This window comes from Halichoerus grypus, chromosome 4 (assembly GCF_964656455.1).
Source record: "Halichoerus grypus chromosome 4, mHalGry1.hap1.1, whole genome shotgun sequence".
NCBI lineage: Eukaryota > Metazoa > Chordata > Mammalia > Carnivora > Phocidae > Halichoerus > Halichoerus grypus.
In genome coordinates, this window is record NC_135715.1 from 86,351,311 (window position 1) to 86,370,383 (window position 19,073).

General features: G+C 35.5%; 1 protein-coding gene across 2 annotated transcripts in view; it reads left to right on the forward strand.

Annotated features, from left to right (window-relative positions):
* MAP3K2 (mitogen-activated protein kinase kinase kinase 2) overlaps positions 1-18,157 on the forward strand; it is a 98,036-nt gene extending 79,879 nt beyond the window's left edge. For both annotated transcript variants that reach the window (XM_036092938.2, XM_078070652.1), the window contains exons 15-17: positions 2,681-2,810; positions 8,151-8,328; positions 9,072-18,157. In XM_036092938.2, the coding sequence (XP_035948831.2) occupies positions 2,681-2,810; positions 8,151-8,328; positions 9,072-9,297 (534 nt within the window). In that variant the 3' untranslated portion in view covers positions 9,298-18,157. The remainder of the gene's footprint in view (positions 1-2,680; positions 2,811-8,150; positions 8,329-9,071) is intronic.
* The last annotated feature ends 916 nt before the right edge of the window (positions 18,158-19,073 follow it).

Sequence of the window (19,073 nt, forward strand, 5' to 3'; positions counted from 1 at the left end):
TTTTAATACTGATTTTCAAGATGGTGGTATATTTATTCATTTAAAAACACAGGCATTCATATAATTTAATCAGTTGTATATGTTAGGAAAAGATTTGATTTATGGGTCTTTAAGTGGATTATTAGAATTATATGTTTCATGTACAAGGTTGCAGTTTAAGCTTATGGGTCAGTAAAAACTGGATTAGTATCCGATAGTCATGGTCTTAATCATCCTGTTTCACAAGACCAGCAGTTAAGTTTACTTTCTTTCTTATCATCATGAATAATTGTTTATTTCAAAGATCCTGTTGACAAAGTAAATTGGTTTTTTTTTAATTCCTTTGGAAAACAAATGGATGGGATATATTAAATGCCATAGAAATTTTGAAGCCTTTTGACCTGGTGATTTCACAGAAATTCATTTTAAAGAAGTAATCCAAAAGAAAGAAAAAGCTATGTACATTTATTTTAGTATTATCTGTGATGGAAATATCAGTTCCCACAGTGGAAGTAAATTATGATGGCATTACCCAAGAGGATTGTGAAGGCTATGTAGCAAAGTTGGAGGAAGTACTTATAATAAGATAGAGAAAAGAATATAAGATACTTTTAAATAAAGATTTTGATATTTTAAAAGTATCTGTATTTGGACAAGGACAGAAGACATTTGAAAATGTGTTATGTTGGGATTGTGATTTTCTCTTTTATTCAGATTTCCATTACTGTTTGTGCAATAAATATTTAAATTAGAAATAAAAGAATAATTCTGAATAAGTGTGAATAGGGACCCAGATTGTTGAAGATAAGATTAAATGGTTAATTGGCTAGAACTGATTTACATCACAAATGGAGATGGGTAATCTTATAGATTTAGCAATCTTAAAACTAAGCCAGGACTATTCAGGAAGAGGCGTTAGGTCTATGGCGGTACCACCCTGAACGCGCTGATCTCGTCTGATCTCAGAAGCTAAGCAGGGTTAGGCCTGGTTAGTACTTGGATGGGAGGAAGAGGTGTTAGATCATGTTTCTCATTAGCTCTACTTAGTTTTGTAAGGGCAACTATCTCTTCAAAGTATAGGTTGTCATTGAAATCGTTTTACTAAATTAATAATAATAGTTCATCAACAATCTTAAAATGAATTATACATATGCCAAGCCCAGGCATATATGGGCCAGACGTACATGATCTTAGACTTTACTGAATTTCCAAGTTTGTGAATGATGCTATATAATTTCTCTCATTAAATTTAGTATAGTGGATCTCTTTGTACCCTAGATTTCATGCTTTGCCCAAATTGTTACTCTGTTTTTCAGTTTTCCCAAATGTAGCATTCTCTTCCTTAGTTTATCTAGAACTACTTTCAGAACAAAACCATAACTTTATTTTCAGTCCCTGGACTAGCAGTTGATTTCTTCGACACACACATGCACGTGCACGCATGCACACACACACACACACACACACACACACACACACAGTTTTTTGCTGGCACAGTACTTTGCAACCCAATCTGCTTGTTCACACTGAGGACGATAACTGTTTTTTTGGTACACAGGAGTAAATAGATGGCACCAGTGCAGTAGGCCACTGGCCCAACTGCCCAAGGCCCAGAAAAGCCTCAAGTCTGTCACTCATTTTGCAGCCTACAAGTATTTGGGGGCTTATTATTTGGACAGCTCAGTTCTAGGTGTGTTATTTTGTGTATTACTACAAGTAGAGACACAGTAAATAGACTGAACAAACAAGCCACATTGACATACAGGTTCTTGACTGCCTGAGGCTTTCCACACATGTGTTTGCAAGTTTGAGTCAGCAGAATTGCATCTTGCTTTCCCTTCAGGGATTGCTCATGAATAGTGGAAACAGCAAATGGTTAAATCTGTAAAGTCTAAGGATCTACTTTCATATGACATAGTACACCATTGGCCAGAACTCAAGGAAAAGCAGAAACATTTGGATATATTCTCTGTTTAAAAGATTTTGTCCCTCAGGAAGCATTTTATTCCCATCTTTTAAAGTGGTGATTAGTCATCAAATTAGTATATTGGAATCTACAGTAGGGAAGGTTTTTCAAAATTCAAGTGCCAGTGTCTCAGCTCAGAGTGATTCAGCATTCTCAAGATGGCGTCTCATCTTGCCTTAAAAAACATGTAAGAAAATTTGAAATTCTTCTTTAATATATTTTCACATGTTTTGAACTAGAATGTTGAGTATGTATATAAAGGAAAAACTTTTTAAAAATCTCATATGTGTTCTGATTTTTTAGTCATATCCATTCTTTCTCCTGAGAAATAAAATAGCAGATATCAAACAAAATAAATAAGATTCAAGTAGGGCATATTGAGAAGAGCAAGTAGGAAAAACAAAAATATATTCAGGGCAAAAACAAGATTTTAAAAAACACGATTGCAAGGAACAAGAGATAGTTAGAACCAACTTAGTCATGGAAACAAGGGCATCAGTCAAAAAATAGTTTAAAGGCTTCTTTCAGCTATGACCATATTCTTCCAAAGTTGTACTCAGGGAATATAGTAGAATTTATGTTAAATTAGATGGCATATAATGTCCTTACTGAGAATTCCTATACTCTCCAGCTAAAGCCTCCCACTCATGAACTACAGATCCTTTTAAAAATAAAGATTTAATAGTATTTTTCATTTCAAACCATACCATAGTTTTCTTTTTTTTTCTATCTTAGGGCTCAATTAAGGACCAATTAAAAGCATACGGAGCTCTTACTGAGAATGTGACTAGGAAATACACCCGTCAGATTCTGGAGGGCGTACATTATTTGCACAGTAATATGATTGTTCATAGAGATATCAAAGGTAAGTAACGAGCTATTTTTTATTTCAAGTACACAGTTTTTTTGTGTGAATCTGAATGAAACTAGTGATATGATTAAGAGATTTAGCATTTAAATTACCACATCTACCTTTAAAACACCTTAGGAAACAATTCTGCTTTCTCACTGACACAGTCAGTGTTCTGACTTGTCCTGATGTTCACATCTCTACAAGTGGGTAGCTCATTTGTGGGGGGTCCACAGAATCAGTCAAGTTCAGATGATCATGAAAATGAGAACATGTTTTCATACATAGGACATAGGCATTAGAATATAGTGGTTAAGAGTAGGGGCCCTGACATCAGCTGGCCTGATGCAAGTTTGGGCTTTATCCATCACTGTGTGACCTTGGAGAAGACACATAATCTCTCTATGCCTTAGTTCCTCATTTTTAAGGAGGATAATAATAGTGTCTACAAACTCATAGGGTTTTTGTAAGAATTAAATGAGTTAATGTATATAATATGCCTAAAACATTGTATTTAGAAAACACTCAAAAGTTAGCTATGCTGATGATATACTGTATGTTGAGATCATTTTTAAAGCCATGGGAATGGATGTCATTACCTAGGGAGAGAATAAGAAGAGGGAAGAAGAGAGGCCAAGACTGAGCTTTGATGAACTCCAACTCAGTTAAACTCACTTTTTAAAACTCAGAAACTCAACTGTCAGGGAGCAGGTATGTAAGGGAAGTGCATGACGTGAGACAAAAGCAATTGGCAGAGGTGTTTCAAATTTGAGAGTGCTTAAAACTTTGTACTGCAGAGTATACCCAGAGGTCTGATTCTGTAAATACTGGGTTGTGACCCACATGTAAAATCACTTAATCAGTCAGTAAGAATAAATACTTACACACATATACAGTTGACCCTTGAACAACACAGGCTTGAACTGTGTGGGTCCACCTATTTGTAGATTTTTTTTTTTTATATAAACTGCAGTACTGTAAGTGTGTTCTCCTTATTTAACATTTTCATTTCTCTAGCTTATTTATTGTAAGAATACAGTATATAATACATATAATGTACAAAATATATGTTAAATATATGTTATTAGTAAGATTTCCAGTCAGCAGTAGGCTATTAGTCATATGAATATGGTCATATTCAGGCCAAAGAGAACATTTCTACCCATTTTCTGGTGACAAAGTAAAATCTGCTGCAGAATGCCTGAGCCAGATCGCTTGTATGGAATGGAGCTTGCTGGTGAGTCTGAGAGGATGAGGACATGGCTCATGATCTAAAAGAAATAGGAACCTTTCACCTCAAGATCTCCCCAGCTTAGGCAGACCTCACTAGTCAAGTACAAAACCTGACAGCTTAAAGAACCACATAGGGAAATTGTTTGATTGTGAATTATTCTATTAGGAATAATTTCTGTTCAAGCCAGTTTCTCTCTAGCTTTCATAATGAGAAAAGGTAAAGGAACTGAGGGCAGCAGCCCCCCAGGGGGTCCTCTTCTAACCTTGCCAGAAAGAGTGATAAACCATTCTGGTAAATGAGGCTGGAAGGAAGCAGATTTAAAAGCATTACAGGGCAAATAGATTTGTAAGAGAAAAACAAGATATAAAACTGGATATGCAATATGATTTCAAGTTTGCAAAATTAAAGTACGACCTAGGAGAATTTCCATATAATTAACAGTGATTATTTCCAAATGGCAGGATGAGTGATGGTTGTTTTCCTTTGCATGCTTTTTACTTTTTCTGTATTTCCCAAATTTTTATAATGTACAATTTTTATTTATTTTTACTTTTATTTTTTTCATTGTGCAATTTTTAAATGGTGAGGGAAAAGGAAAGATAGTTGGTTGCTTTTAAAGTTTAAACCCATGAGTTCATAGTGAAACTTAAGATAAAAACTAACTGGGCGCCTGGGTGGCTCAGTTGGTTAAGCGACTGCCTTTGGCTCAGGTCATAATCCCGGAGTCAGTGTCAGGATCGAGGCCCGCATCGAGCTCCCTGCTCAGCGGGGAGTCTGCTTCTCCCTCTGACCCTCCCCACTCTTGTATTCTCTCTCTCTCTCATTCTCTCTCTCAAATAAATAAATAAGATCTTTAAAAAAAATTTTTAAAAAAGATAAAAACTAATTGATCATTGTTGCTAGGGAACCAACTTGTTATTTCAAAATAGGGTTCCTTTACTCTGCTTTTGTGTTACAAACGGAGGACTAAATACTAGATGAAAGGAAACTTATCTTTATAGAAGTATGTTGGCTAACAAATTAAAAAGGAATAATAGAATAGTACCATTTTGTAACCACTAAGGAATTAATAGATATAAGTACTAAATATAAATAGTTGCTGACATCACTAAAACAGCGATAGTCCAGCATTATGTACTTCCTATTTGTAGAATAATACGTCATCTATGTAAGTAGTTTTGCTAAATAAATTGGACCTGAATCTGATCAAGCCTCTAGATTCAGCTACTGAGTTATAGAACATATATAGGACAGATGAACATGTTAAATGACTCCTTGGGATGGAGTCAGCAAGATCTAGACCATAAGAAAGCTATAGGAAACGACTTAGATTCTTCATAAACTATAAAGAAAAAAAAGAGATTAGAGGGAACTTATTAGGAAAGACTTAAAAGATACGTATCAGTGAGTCTCAATGTATGGACTTTATTTGGATTCTGATTTTTTTTTTTTAATGTTAAAAATAGTATATATTGGGGCGTCCGGGTGGCTCAGATGGTTAAGCGTCTGCCTTCAGCTCAGGTCATGATCCCAGAGTCCTGGGATCGAGCCCCACATCGGACTCCTGGCTCAGCGGGGAGCCTGCTTCTCCCTCTCCCTCTGCCTCTCCCCTTGCTCATGCTCTCTCTCTCTCTCTCTCTCTATCTCTGTGTCTCAAATGAATAAATAAAATCTTTAAAATAATGCTAATTTTTTAGTATATATTTAGTAATACTAAGGAGTTATTGTCCATTCTCTTAGGTGTGATAAGTTTATATTTTATTTTATTTTATTTTTTTTTTTATTTTTTTTTTTTTAAAGATTTTATTTATTTGCGAGAGAGACAATGAGAGACAGAGAGCATGAGAGGGAGGAGGGTCAGAGGGAGAAGCAGATTCCCTGCTGAGCAGGGAGCCTGATGCGGGACTCGATCCCGGGACTCCAGGATCATGACCTGAGCCGAAGGCAGTCGCTTAACCAACTGAGCCACCCAGGCGCCCGATAAGTTTATATTTTAAAGACATGTAGTAAACTGTGTTGATCATAATGTGTTGAATTTGCTTCAGATAATATGAGAGGGTGGAGGGAGTGGCTAGCAGTATGTATGGCGGGGGAAGATTGTCCTGATGGATGTTGGGGCTGGGTTATGGGTACATACACTATCCTGTCTGCTTTTGTATGTTTGAAAAGTCTCCTTAAAAGCTTTTAATGTAGTTAAAATGAGCTTTAAAAAATTAGAAAGTTATTTTGGGAGCTTGGCTATACATTTTCTCTTCATCCCTTCATATGAGTAGGCATTGGTTCACTGCTGGTGATTATTTCATGGCTCTCCCAGTCTGTGACCTGCCCAGGACTGTTCCTTCCCAGCTCATAGACAGAAAAAACTAGTTTGTTTGTTGTCCTTCCTTTGGCTAAATATTTTACAGGCAATGGCTTTTTTGACAGAATCTTTCTGTAAGTTTTAGATGGTGGGAGATGTTAATTAGGCAGTCCTTTTTTTGAGGGTCTGGTACCATGGCACGCTTAGGCTTATGGCATGCAGAGAATGGATCCAGGACCCTCCCCTGGAGAGAGGCTTTTGGGAGCCATCATTGACTAGGCTGAGGAACTGGGAGAACAGAAAGACTAGTACAGAAGCCCATGGTGGGGATGCACAGTCTACATTCTCTCTGTTCTGTAATGCAGATTTTCTCTACTAGTCACTCTACGTCCTAGAGGCCATTAAAAAAAAGGATAAAAGGACAATTAAGGATTTTTTTTTTTTTGAAATATGGTTAAGGTTATAGAAGACTTAAAAAATGAGAATAAAAATAATTTATGTAAGACGGAAACCACCTTTATAATTCCAGAAGAAAGATTGAGTTCAAAAAGTGATAAAAGGGAGAAGAGAGAATAAAAAATAAATGAATCTAGCACCTAGATCTTGATTTCTGAGACCATTCTCCACTAAAAGGAACCAGGGTTCCTTGGAGGAATGACTGATTCTAGGACTGGTGCAGCAAATACACAAGTTGAGCCCAGAGCATCTTTTAGTGCCAGAAAGTAAGAAAATGCTTAAAAACAACCACAATAACAAAAAACCCAAACCAAACAAGAACACAATAATTCAGAGTATGGCCGAGGGACACAGACGCCAATACAAAGAGCTCCCAATGGCCAAAGCTGGAACAACTTGAGCAAAAAAATAAAGTAATATTTGATTATGATTCAGAGTATAAAATAAATATCCATGTGGTCATACTAATATAAATGAAAGGTTGAATGAATAAATGCAAGAGAGGAGACAAATGTCCCATGCAGAATAATTACAAATAATTTATGTAGCCACTCAGCCTGGAGCATAAATCCTCACACCTTGATTGTGGGCTGTGCATAATGAACTTCTTCCAAAGAGTGCAGTATGGAAAGGGGGGAAGAGTAACTCAGTGGGGAGTTCAGCAGACACTACCTCACACCCTGTGATCAAGGTCCGTTTGTAGTAAATAAAATGAAAAGTTTATTATAAAAGTAAACGAAATTTTAAAACAGAAAGCTCAAAGCTTACTTAGAAGAGATTTAAAATATAGAGAGACATTGAGAAATAAAATTAGTATAAAACAAAATCCAATGCTAAGAAAAACTGTAAAGTGTAAGATAACCAACATTAAATTTACAGTAGAGGGGAAAGTGCTAGAAGTTGTTGATTATGAAGGTCCTACAGGAAGTTCCTAAGGAGAAGCTAGCTTCTCAGGGAAATAAGCTGCAGCATGGGCTTCTCGCTTTGTCACAGAGAAACTGGGGCCGAGAGCCTGCTATTGCTTTCTGTATCCTTCTCTGAGCTTCACATTCTTAGCGCTTTTCTCCTTTTTCTTCTTTGTCATCCTTACCTCCTATCGGCCCCGTCCTTTTCAGTGGGAGAACCTTCTTAGGTTCTAAAGTGCACACAGCTGACTCTAAAAATTTAGTGTTTGTGCAGTAAATCCTTAATGAGCCCTGGTTGTGTGACTGGCATCATGCCAGGTACTGTTGGGAAGACAAAAAGCAGCCTAATTTTGGAGACAGACTGATGAGTCTGCTAAGTAATTCTTTGCCATTATTATTATTTTTTTAAATTCCAAACAGCCAATAAAAGTAATGAATTGAGGATGTTTTCATATTTTTAGGTGCAAATATTCTGCGGGATTCAACAGGCAACGTCAAACTAGGAGATTTTGGGGCCAGCAAACGGCTTCAAACCATCTGTCTTTCAGGGACAGGGATGAAGTCTGTCACAGGCACACCATACTGGATGAGCCCCGAAGTAATTAGTGGAGAAGGCTATGGCAGGAAAGCAGACATCTGGTAGGTTTTGATGCTAGGTTTGCCTAAAAACACCTTACATAATTCCACCCAAAGTGGAAATTGCTGAGCCAGATTTAAATGATCTTTTGTACTTTTGAAATAGGATGTCAGGATTATAAGGATTACTTTTATTTTTAATTTTGCCTCTTTGTAGCTTAATGATTAGCTAAATAAATGGAGTTCTTGAACCTGTCTTCCTTTCTTTAGGAAGGATTTCATCTGAAGCAAATTTCAGCATTAGAAAACTATCTTTGTTTTATTTCCCTGAAGAACTTTAAGAGTTATTAATCTTTGTTAGTATCATGTAATTCAGTTAATCTTTAATTGCTTAATAACTTTAAGTTAGAACATAAAATGGCCTACTTCCCACCCAGAAATGTGTTTAATAGATATTCATTTTAGGCACCTAAAGGCAAACGGGATTTCTAGTGTTTGTGTTCTTTGTAAGATAAAGACAAAAAATTATATTTAATGTCAAGTTAGAGAATTATATATAAAGCAAAAATTATAAGATGAATAATGTTCTTTGCCTAACCATTTGAGTTAGTCCTTAAATTGTGGTTTATTTTCATTAATTTTTATGTTTAAATTATAGCTTTATATAATTACAACCTTTTAATGAAACTTTAAACTTAAAATCAAGTTGTATTTAAATGTAAATGGACTTCAGTTCTGTTTCTCATGTTGTAGTTAAGTGGCTTTCCTTCATGATGATACTATTTGTGTAATTTTTTTCCCCCTAGGAGTGTGGGCTGTACTGTGGTGGAAATGCTAACTGAAAAGCCTCCTTGGGCGGAATTTGAAGCTATGGCTGCCATCTTTAAAATCGCCACTCAGCCAACAAACCCAAAGCTGCCACCTCATGTCTCAGACTATACTCGAGATTTCCTCAAACGGATCTTTATAGAGGCCAAACTGAGACCTTCAGCTGATGAACTGTTAAGGCACATGTTTGTGCATTATCACTAGCAGCCAGTAACCTCTCCTGTGCCTCTACCCAGCTCCCATCAATTCATTCACCTTCTCTCTGACTGCACTTTTCTTTTTTATAAAAAAAGAGAGATGGGGAGAAAAAAAGACAAGAGGGAAAGTATTTCTCTTGATTCTTGGTTAAATTGTTTAATAATAATAGTAACCTAAATTTTTTATATTTAATCTTTTTTTTCCCTTACAAGAACTTGAAACTCCTTTTTTTTTTTAAATTTTTTATAATGTACTGATGTGGTTCAGAGAGATAAAGCACTTTAGTACATAGTTGCTCTTTTTAGTACAAACAAATCATTTAGAATACCTAAGGATTGTAGAGTCTTTCCCCATGTCACTGACAGATTGGTGGTGATGGGGAGACATGGAAAACAAGGAGAAGAAAATGATGTATGATTTGTAGTTTTTAGTGATTAGTATTTAAAATAGGTCCTCATTTGTGAGGTTGAGCCCTAAACTTGAGTTTAGGGTAGGTACTCAACTTAAAGAATATAGGTTCCTTCTTAGATCTGTATTCTTTAGATCTAACCTCTGTCTACCAAGCTTTTTGCTCAGTAGGAATCTTGATAGAAAATATGAATCTCTAAGAGGTATGTTTATTTGTTAATCCTAACCAGTATAATAAGCAAATACACTATAATAGATCCATGTTACTGGAATCTGTAAACCTTGAGGGATAGCTTTCTGCTTAAAAAAAAAAAAAAATACTATTTTAGAGTAAAGCAGATATGGGAAGTCAGTGAGCAAATCCAAATTAAAAGGCAAAAAGAGATTGCTCTAATTCAGTGTGTGGGCAGAAGAATCCACATTTGCCAGTTAATAGAAATAAAAGAAGAACTAAAGGTTGTTTAGTATATTTTAAACTATGGTCTTTATTGGAGGGAGGAAGTTCCAAAATTAAGGGAAAAGAGAAATAATCAAAATCATGTATACTATATCTTCCTGTTTCTAACTCCTGATTCCCCATAGATAACATTCTTTGGGAACTAAGAATTTAACTTGGGTTATCCACATGTTAAAGCTAATGTCATGAGATAAAAATCCTTGTTCTTGGGATCACAGAATACTAAAGCACCTCAAAAAATAGCTACTGTGTAAAATAGTGGTTCTCCAGTGTTGGGTGGGGATAATTTTGCTTTGCATTTGGCAATGCCTGGAGACAGTTTTTCATGTCACAACTAGAAGGATGCTAGTGGCATTGGGTAGTCTTGAGGCCAGGGAGGCTGCCAAAAAAACTACACTATACAAATACAGCATCCCCCTCTGCCAACAAAGAATTATCCTGACCAAAATGTTGAAAGTGCCGAAGTTGAGAACCTGATGCAAAGACCAGCCCCAGTTATAAACTGAAAATAGCCATTTACAGAGTAGATTCCTTGCAAAAAGTAAATTTCAGAGAGAAAGTGATGCAATGCAGAATAAGGGTTTTACAGGAGCAGATACCACTACTTCAAGTCAAGGGTGAACGATCTCAACAAACATCAAATAACAATCCTTTCCTTACCAGCTGTGTATTACACCCAAATCAATAACTTCTATTGTAGAAACAAAACGAATTTAAACATGGAGCCTATTAAACCCAGCCATCTGTATATATTCTTTCCTCAAAAGTCAGTTCATAATTGTGGGAAAAGAAAAGCATATCAAAACAAATTATTAACTACTTTATAGGAAGGTTTAAAACTGCCAGGTATTTCTAGTATAACATATCCACCAAGAGCAAGGACATCCAGTGGAAAGAGGCAGCTGGGAAACTCCCACTATCTCTGACTTCTGCTACTGAAAAATATGAATAATAGCAGCAATTTAGCTACTTGCAGTTTGTTTCAGCATATTAAAGCAAGTGCTAAGTACTTTATTTTTAAAGGTTAGGAAATATTAGTCTTTCTGGAGGCCCTAAATGTGAAGCCTTTCATGGGATTCATAAGGGACTCTGGTATTTTATTTTCTGCTAAAAGGTATGCTCTTCTAGGAACTCTTTTAAAATACTTTGTTTCTGAAGTTAGGTAGATCTTGGTTTCCTGTATCAAGGTCCTATCTGGCATTTTCTCTGGGAATATTTGAAATTCCACTAGCTAGTCTGAGAAAAAGTCAAAGCACAAATATGGTTGTCAAAGCTTCTCCCATACCTTTATGATCAAAGGAAGCAGCTTGCAAGGAAGAATATTAATTAGTGGCCCCCTCCCCCTTGAAAATCAACTGCCAAATCTTGTGCTATAAACATAGTCCCCAAGGATGTGGATCTATTATAATTTCTTTGTCTTTTATGAGTGAAGGCATCTCTTCTGCTTGAGTAAGATCATGGTATCTGGACCAGTGGGCTTTTCCTTCATTCCTTTGTCTTGTGTGGTTTTGATTTCCTTTTAGCTCATTTTTGGTCTGCCAGGGTAACCAGCAGTGCAGAATATGAGACAAATGCTTTTTAGAGAGAAATCTTGGGGGGCTGTGAAACCCAAAGCAAAATCGTTTGCTTTTTCCAGTCTCTTTTTTTCTTCTCTAAATGCTATGGAAGATAAAATCACCTGAAAAGAAACTACTACTTTAACACTGCTGCAGGAGACCTTTGTTTTATAAGAAAAATATGGGAAAGTATTGTTCTTTATGTAAAGACTTAAAAGTAGACTAATAGTTTACAGAATTATTATATAAAATGTGATGTGAATTTATTTCAAACAAGTTGTAAAGGTACCAAAAATGACAATAAAAGTTAATATATATAAGAACTACTAGAAGAAAAAAGCTTGAAGTGGAATGAGGTATGAAAGACCAAAAGTAAATTTAAAAAAAATCTTTGAAAGGAAACCCCGCTATTAGGGGCAGTTAAATATGACACTCCAATTTTTTTCTTTCTAATGGTATGGATCAACAAATGAAATTTGAACTTTTAAAAATGACTCTAAATGTATTTTGTTTTTTAAATGCACAACTGATTCTTCTATACTGTAATGTTTCTTTGCTGAGGCTGGAAAATGGCCAGACTGCTGACTTTGTGCCTTTAAAATGCATTCTGCTTTGATAGTGGCAGACTTTTTGGTGCTGGAGAAGATTCACTAGCAGTCTTATATGTGCTTTTCAGGAAATAGCTTTCTACTTAGGCCTTGAGAGATTCAGAATGGCATGACTTAGGCTTGGACCAAATATAAGATCTTTTACATTGCAAACAAACTGTATTGAATAAAAGGGTTGAAAAATATCATAAAGACTAATGGAAATTTTGATGGTTGGTAATTCTTTAAAATGTATTTAAAAGTATACAGACTTTGAAATTTTCAGTATGACTATCTTGAAAATTTTTCCATTTTTCTCTTTTACAAAACATGTTTCTAACTTCAAAATGGTTAAAGACGATTGCCTTAGAAAGTTCTCAAAGGCAGTCAACCTTACATAATTTATATAAGAGATTGAAATGTTAATGCACAGGCTGAAATGTAAAAGAAAAGTTAAAACTTATTTCAGAGTAAATTGAATTGGCTTTCAGTTTGAGAGAGCCTTTATTTTATTCCCAATAGAAAGTACATTAAAAAGGTGGAATTATTTTTTTTTACAAGAGCTCTCTGCTACTTTAGTTCTTACATATGTCAGGTCTGGTCTGTAGTACTTCTGAGATGGAGTGGCTATAAGATATGTGAAATCACTAAGAAAATCAAATCTGGATAGTTTATAGGGATGACCAGGCTTGGGTGCAGAAGCCAGGGTGTTTGTCAGATGCAGACTCTGAGCCACAGCAGAGCTCTGTGCCAGTGGTTTCATCTGAGGTCGAGACCAGTAGCTTGATACGGAATCACCTGGTGTCAGTCAAATGGAGGAACCTATCAATTTCTTTTAAAGAGGGTGAATCTTTTTCACTTGCTTATTCAATAATTGTGGCTTATTATGTCAGGTACTAGATTAACTTATCCCTAAGTAGGTCACAGTCTAGGAGGAACCTGGGCAAACAGAGAGACTTATTTTATGGCATACCCTAACTCTGAAAGTTCAGTGATGTTTTAAAATGTTACTGTTTTTTATGAAATGAGGGGAAAGCAATTTGGGCAATCATTGGCTGTTATAAACTAAAATCCTATTAACAGGGATTAAAAGTATCCACAAATTGGAGGGACCCCATAGGTCAGGCGGCCTCTGTCTCAGGACTCCCTCTTATATAAAAGTCCAGCCCCTACTCAATTCTAGTGGTGAGGGGCATATATCCCATAACATAGTGAGCGTTTTTTCCTTTTTCTAAAGGGAAAACAATTTTTTAAATCTAAATTGTTAAAATGCCCAAAACATTTGATAGAAGTTGAATTCTGTCAACAGTGTTACATGTGCTAGGATCAGGACAGTTTCTTGAGACCTTATTGTTATATTAAGTTTGGCTTTTTTACAAATATAATGCTCATATTTATTTGAATTTTAAGATTAAGTTAATGAAAAGCAATTTAATTGTTCATTTTTGGTAGTGCCTTTTTCTCTTTATGCCTTAATTTTATTTTATATCAATAATAATTCAAGTTACCCACCGCAATGAAGGTTTTTCCAAAATCAGTAGGCTTCAAGAGTTCATTTGGCCTTAGGACTGTATATTGGCCCATAAACCTTTCTTAATGCCTGCTTCCTCCTCCTACCCTTTTCTACCTCTTTTTATTTTACATATATATATGTGTGTGTGTGTGTGTGTGTATATATATGTCCATATTTTACATATATATATGTTCAAAGAGAAACATTAGCATTAGTCTGTGATAGACACACTGCGGTCTCCACTAGACGTGAATGCCTACAATAAGGATAGAAAGAGGTATTCTAATTCTAAAGAGACATAGCAAATTGTTTTCCAGTTTGGTAACTTGACTTTCAATCACATTGGCACTGTCCAAATTCTTTGTATATCATGGTTCAGTTATGATTTTCATAGCAGAGCTAGAATGGTTAATTTTGCCCTAAAGAGGTAATTTAAATGGTTTACAAATGTTAAGGCAATGAGACTTAGGGCAATGTGCAAGGAATCCAGGGATAGCAGTTCTGATCCTTACTTTTTAACTAGCATTTTGACTAAAGCTCTAGCTTACTTTTCTGTGAAGAGAGAGAGAAAGTGTGTGTGTGTGTGTGTGTGTTTGGGGGTTGGGGCAAGGGTGGGAAGGAAGGAAAGGTATGAATGTTCAATTAGATTAGTCTCTGTTCTTAGAAGAACAACTGAAATGTGTATGACCTACTAATGATGGATAAGTGTAATCGTCTTCAGGTAGAAACGCCAGCACATTTTCCACAAGTAGCTAGTACAAGTGATTGTTTAATAAAGGTATTTATTGTAAATTGCCAAGCTCTTGGTTGGTAAAAGTAGATTAAAATTGAATTTGTATGTGTGTATAATAGCTTATATATAATTCTGAAATAGAAAATAATTGATTTTGCATAGTTCTTCATGAGCTCTTTGGAATAGAAATTCTTCCAGACTTTATGAAAACAGGCTTCCTTAGCTTACCAAGTGTTCAAAAGGAAATTGTCTTATACCTCTTTTTGGTTGGCTAGGGAAGGCGTGCTGTGAAGCCACTGTTCCTACTTCATAGTTGTCTTTAGCTTTGCTTTGACTTCTGCCACAGTCTGGACAGGATGCCATAATAGGTATGGGAAGTATCAGGGCCAGCCATCTCTCCATACTCACCTTTCAGAGCTGTAGATGGTGATGAGCTTTCCGGGGAGTCTAGAGAATCTTCTTGGTGATAGTGAGAGCAGACATGGTTCAGTTTCAGAAAGTTGAGGGAGGAGTCATAGTTAAAGAGAATAAATTTTTATTTGTTGCCTATATACAGTCTCATATGTAACTCTTCCATATTTTTCATAAGTATGCATTTTAACTGATCGTAATATGATATTTTTGTTAATAACAGCAAAGGCATTGAGTCAGTGAGTACTGTTATTCCCTATGCCTGATGACTCCTTGTTTGTATTTACAATCTGTATTATCGGAATCACTTTAAACCAAAGCTTTTATATTCCCTGCACACATAGCCAAAATGATTATCACTGTTACTTCTGCCCACCTGTAAGCTAATGGTATAAACATGTTAAAGCAGATACTTGTAGAATTTGTATCTCAATCTATCCTTCAAGTAAAAAGACAGGTGCTCAGTGTTTGCATTTAGACATACAGAACTTACTTCAACTATTACAGAACTACATAAACATTACAAATTTGAGCTTGTACATGTGCCAATCTTACTGTCATTTGACCATAGATGCATATACATATACGTTGACATATGATGCCTCAGGTTGGTGGCATACTTTCTTCCTAGTGTCTTAACATTTATGAACTTGTGTTTGACTTGAGGGGCATTTTAGGAAAGCTGTGAAGAAAAGTAGGTTATGGGCTGATGTCTGCTTTGTGCCATAGACATTTTGGAACGTAAGGAAGAGCCTGCTCTCCAGTATACGTGCAGAATTTGTCCCCAGATAAGGATTTCTGAGTCCCTTCATGCCAGTTGAGAACAGTAAAGTTTATGAATATACTGAAAAGCACTTTTGTGTTCGTTTATTTATATATTTTTAGAATTAAAAAAAACATGTAACTAGTGGTAATTTTAGCATAAGCATTACTTGGAGGGGAGAGATAAGTAACAGAGTCACATCTTAAGCTCTATTAGATTCTTAGGCTCCAAAATGGATTTGACATATTCTCATTTTTCCAAAGACTTTTTCCACCTGGAATAAGAAGAAAGGACTAGTGGAAACATCTGAGTTGGAAAGGCTTATGGGCAAAGGAAAGTGGGCCAAACCCTTGCAATATACCCTGTTCAAGTGCAAGTACAGTGTCTACGGATAAGAATACTTTAAAAACAAACAATTGTTTGTAATACAATCTTAATTAGTAAGTAAAAAGTTTACATTTTTTCTATTGCTATTGGTTTTAAAATTTGCTACCCTGCATTCTGAAATATTATAAGAGTTAATACCAAAAATACTTTTAATGTCTGACATCTCTTACATTTCACATGGTTCTTTTTATTCAAATATCATTGTAAATAAAAGTAAACTTGGATAAATTTGAGAATAGACTTCTAATTGTTGCAAACTATGATTATCAATTTGTAAATTTACCCTTTGACCTAATGTACATTTTTTAATGTAGCCATTAAATTGTCTATATTTAATCTATTAGTTTCTCTCTGTAAACGTTTTTAATCTCAGTTGAATGCTGGGCAGTTTATAATTATGTACAAAGGTGTTTTTTTCCTATCAAAGTTGACTTTTGCACATTTTTGGAAATGTTTAATTTGTACACTGATTTACTACTCTGACCAATAATTGTTGATGGATGTATGAGTATCATGAATGCGTGCATTGAACTACTGTCTGTGTCTTTGTTTTAACTTCTTTCAAGATGTAGCCATCAGTAACTGCACTGCTATTACTGACTTAAATGGACCTTCTTGCTTTTACAAAGTATCCTTATCTATGGTTCTATCTTTGTTGAAGAACTCAGGAGTTCAACATCACTTTCTGATTTTATATGTATTCTAAAATCCATGACTAAGTTGAAAGTATGCCTGTAACTCTGTGTATCAGGGGGTGTGTGTGGAGATGTCTTTGTCTGTCTGTAGGCACATGTATATATCCCAGTAATTTCTTACTTTCATTTCATTTCTACATTTTTATGAACTTGTTTTATAAGGGTACTGTTTAGTTAGAATAATTAAATATATATAAAAGCTTTCTGAGAGATTATTTACTATATGAATATATTTTCAGCTGGCTGATCAAAAATATTTTTTTAATTTTGTTTTTAACCATTTAAAATGCATTTGTATTTCCAGAATTAGATGCAAATTTACTTAGATATCAACTAAAATACTCTTGCAAGGAAGGGCATTGAATTCTCTTTTGAGAATTCTGTGAAATGCAAATTAAGAGGAAAAAGAGGCAGTAGCAAAAACACACTGTCCATTAAAATGGCCTTTGAATTCTCAAAGCTATGAAAAAATGTGAGAAACTAAATTGTCTTGAAGAGATGTCAAGATTTTTTTATATCTCCAATTGCTGTTGGCCTGTCCTGTTGTTTTTGAATATTTCCTATATTCTACCCTAAAGATTTCAACTTTTAGTTTTTCTCTTACTGGGCAAAGTCAGACCACATTTATAAAACAGTACATTGACATATTGTGATCCTCTGTAATTGACTATAAATTGGTTTAGAAATGTTTGAACATACATTGTTGTGTCTTTAGACTGTACTGTGTATTTTAAGTAACTGGCAGAAAAAGAATTGGAAATTTAATTTCCAATCTGACAATGTTATTGTACTTAAGGAAAACCTTGTTTTTAATATGCGGTACCACGTAAAAATTATTTGTATTAGGAATAAAGTCCACTGTTGAAGTTGAATGTCACTAAGCGTATTATGTTACAAGGAGCCGGTATGATTAGAAAAACCTACCAGAAGCCAGATACAGTGTGGTATGTGCCACATTTCATGCACATTTTGACTTTGTGTTGTTCATTCAAAATTGTGCTTGTAAAAATGTATAAAATTTCTGAGTTTTACAATTTTTTGTACTTATTTTTTCTTGCTGGTAAATAGCTTTTTTTTTTAATCTAATGTGAAAGAAACCATGTTTATATTTTGTTAGTGATCAATGACTTTGTTTATATGGAAATTTGTATATTGTTGGCTCACATCTTTGTTTAGATTTATCGTGCATGAAGGCCTGCAATAATTAGCACAATGAAAATTGCTTTTTCTTACATGTTCATTTTTTGAAAGATTGTGGTGCAAAGGCTTACTCTGAGTAACCTTCTGGACTTTGGAATGAATATAAATGAATGGCACTTTGAGTGTTAATAAAGCTGATATTTATTTCCACTGTGATTGATTTGTCCCGATCTGTTCTTGGACACACTGTGTTCTCAGTTTTCCCTCCTTTGCCTGAGTTGATCACTTTCTAGGAGACCAAGCACAGACTGACCTGGGAAACATTGCAACTAAATCTTCCCAGGATATGTCTGTAATCCTACCCAACATACTCTGGCATGTCTTTTTTTTTTTTTTTTTTTTAATTTATTTATTTGTCAGAGAGAGAAAGCATAGCAGGGGAAGCAGCAGGCAGAGGGAGAAGCAGACCCCTTGCTGAGCAAGGGGCCCGATGTGGGACTCGATCCCAGGACCCTGGGATCATGACCTGAGCCAAAGGCAGACGCTTAACTGACTGAGCCATCCAGGCGTCTCGCTCTGGCATGTCTTTTAACGGACACTTCAGTTATCCAAATCAGAAATTAACAGTGATTAAAAACAAAAACAAAGCCTACTATCAGAGTGTAAGGAATGGATGCTCCCACAGTATTAGAGATTGTTTAAATTAATACCTTCATATAGAGGGCAACTTAGTGACAAGTCAAAAGCCTCAGAATCTTGTATATCCTCTCAGCCAGCAATTCTCTAAGAATTAATCCTGTGGAAATGATTGCAGATGTGCTAAGGTTTATCTATAAAAGCTCAAAATTGAGGCTGTATATGTCCCAACAATCAGGGCTATTATAACAAAGTATTACAAAGTGGGTGGCTTATAACAAATTTATTGTCTCTGCTCTGGAGGCTAGAAGTCTGGCATCAAGGTGTCAGCAGGACCATGCTCCCACTGAAACCTGTAAGGGAATCCTTCCTTGCCTCTTCTAGCTTCTGGTAGCCCCAAAGCATTCCTTGCCTTATGGCAATGTAAGTAGTATCTTCATGTGGTGGTGTCCCTCTGTTTCCCTTTTTTATAAGGACACCAGTCATAATGGATAAG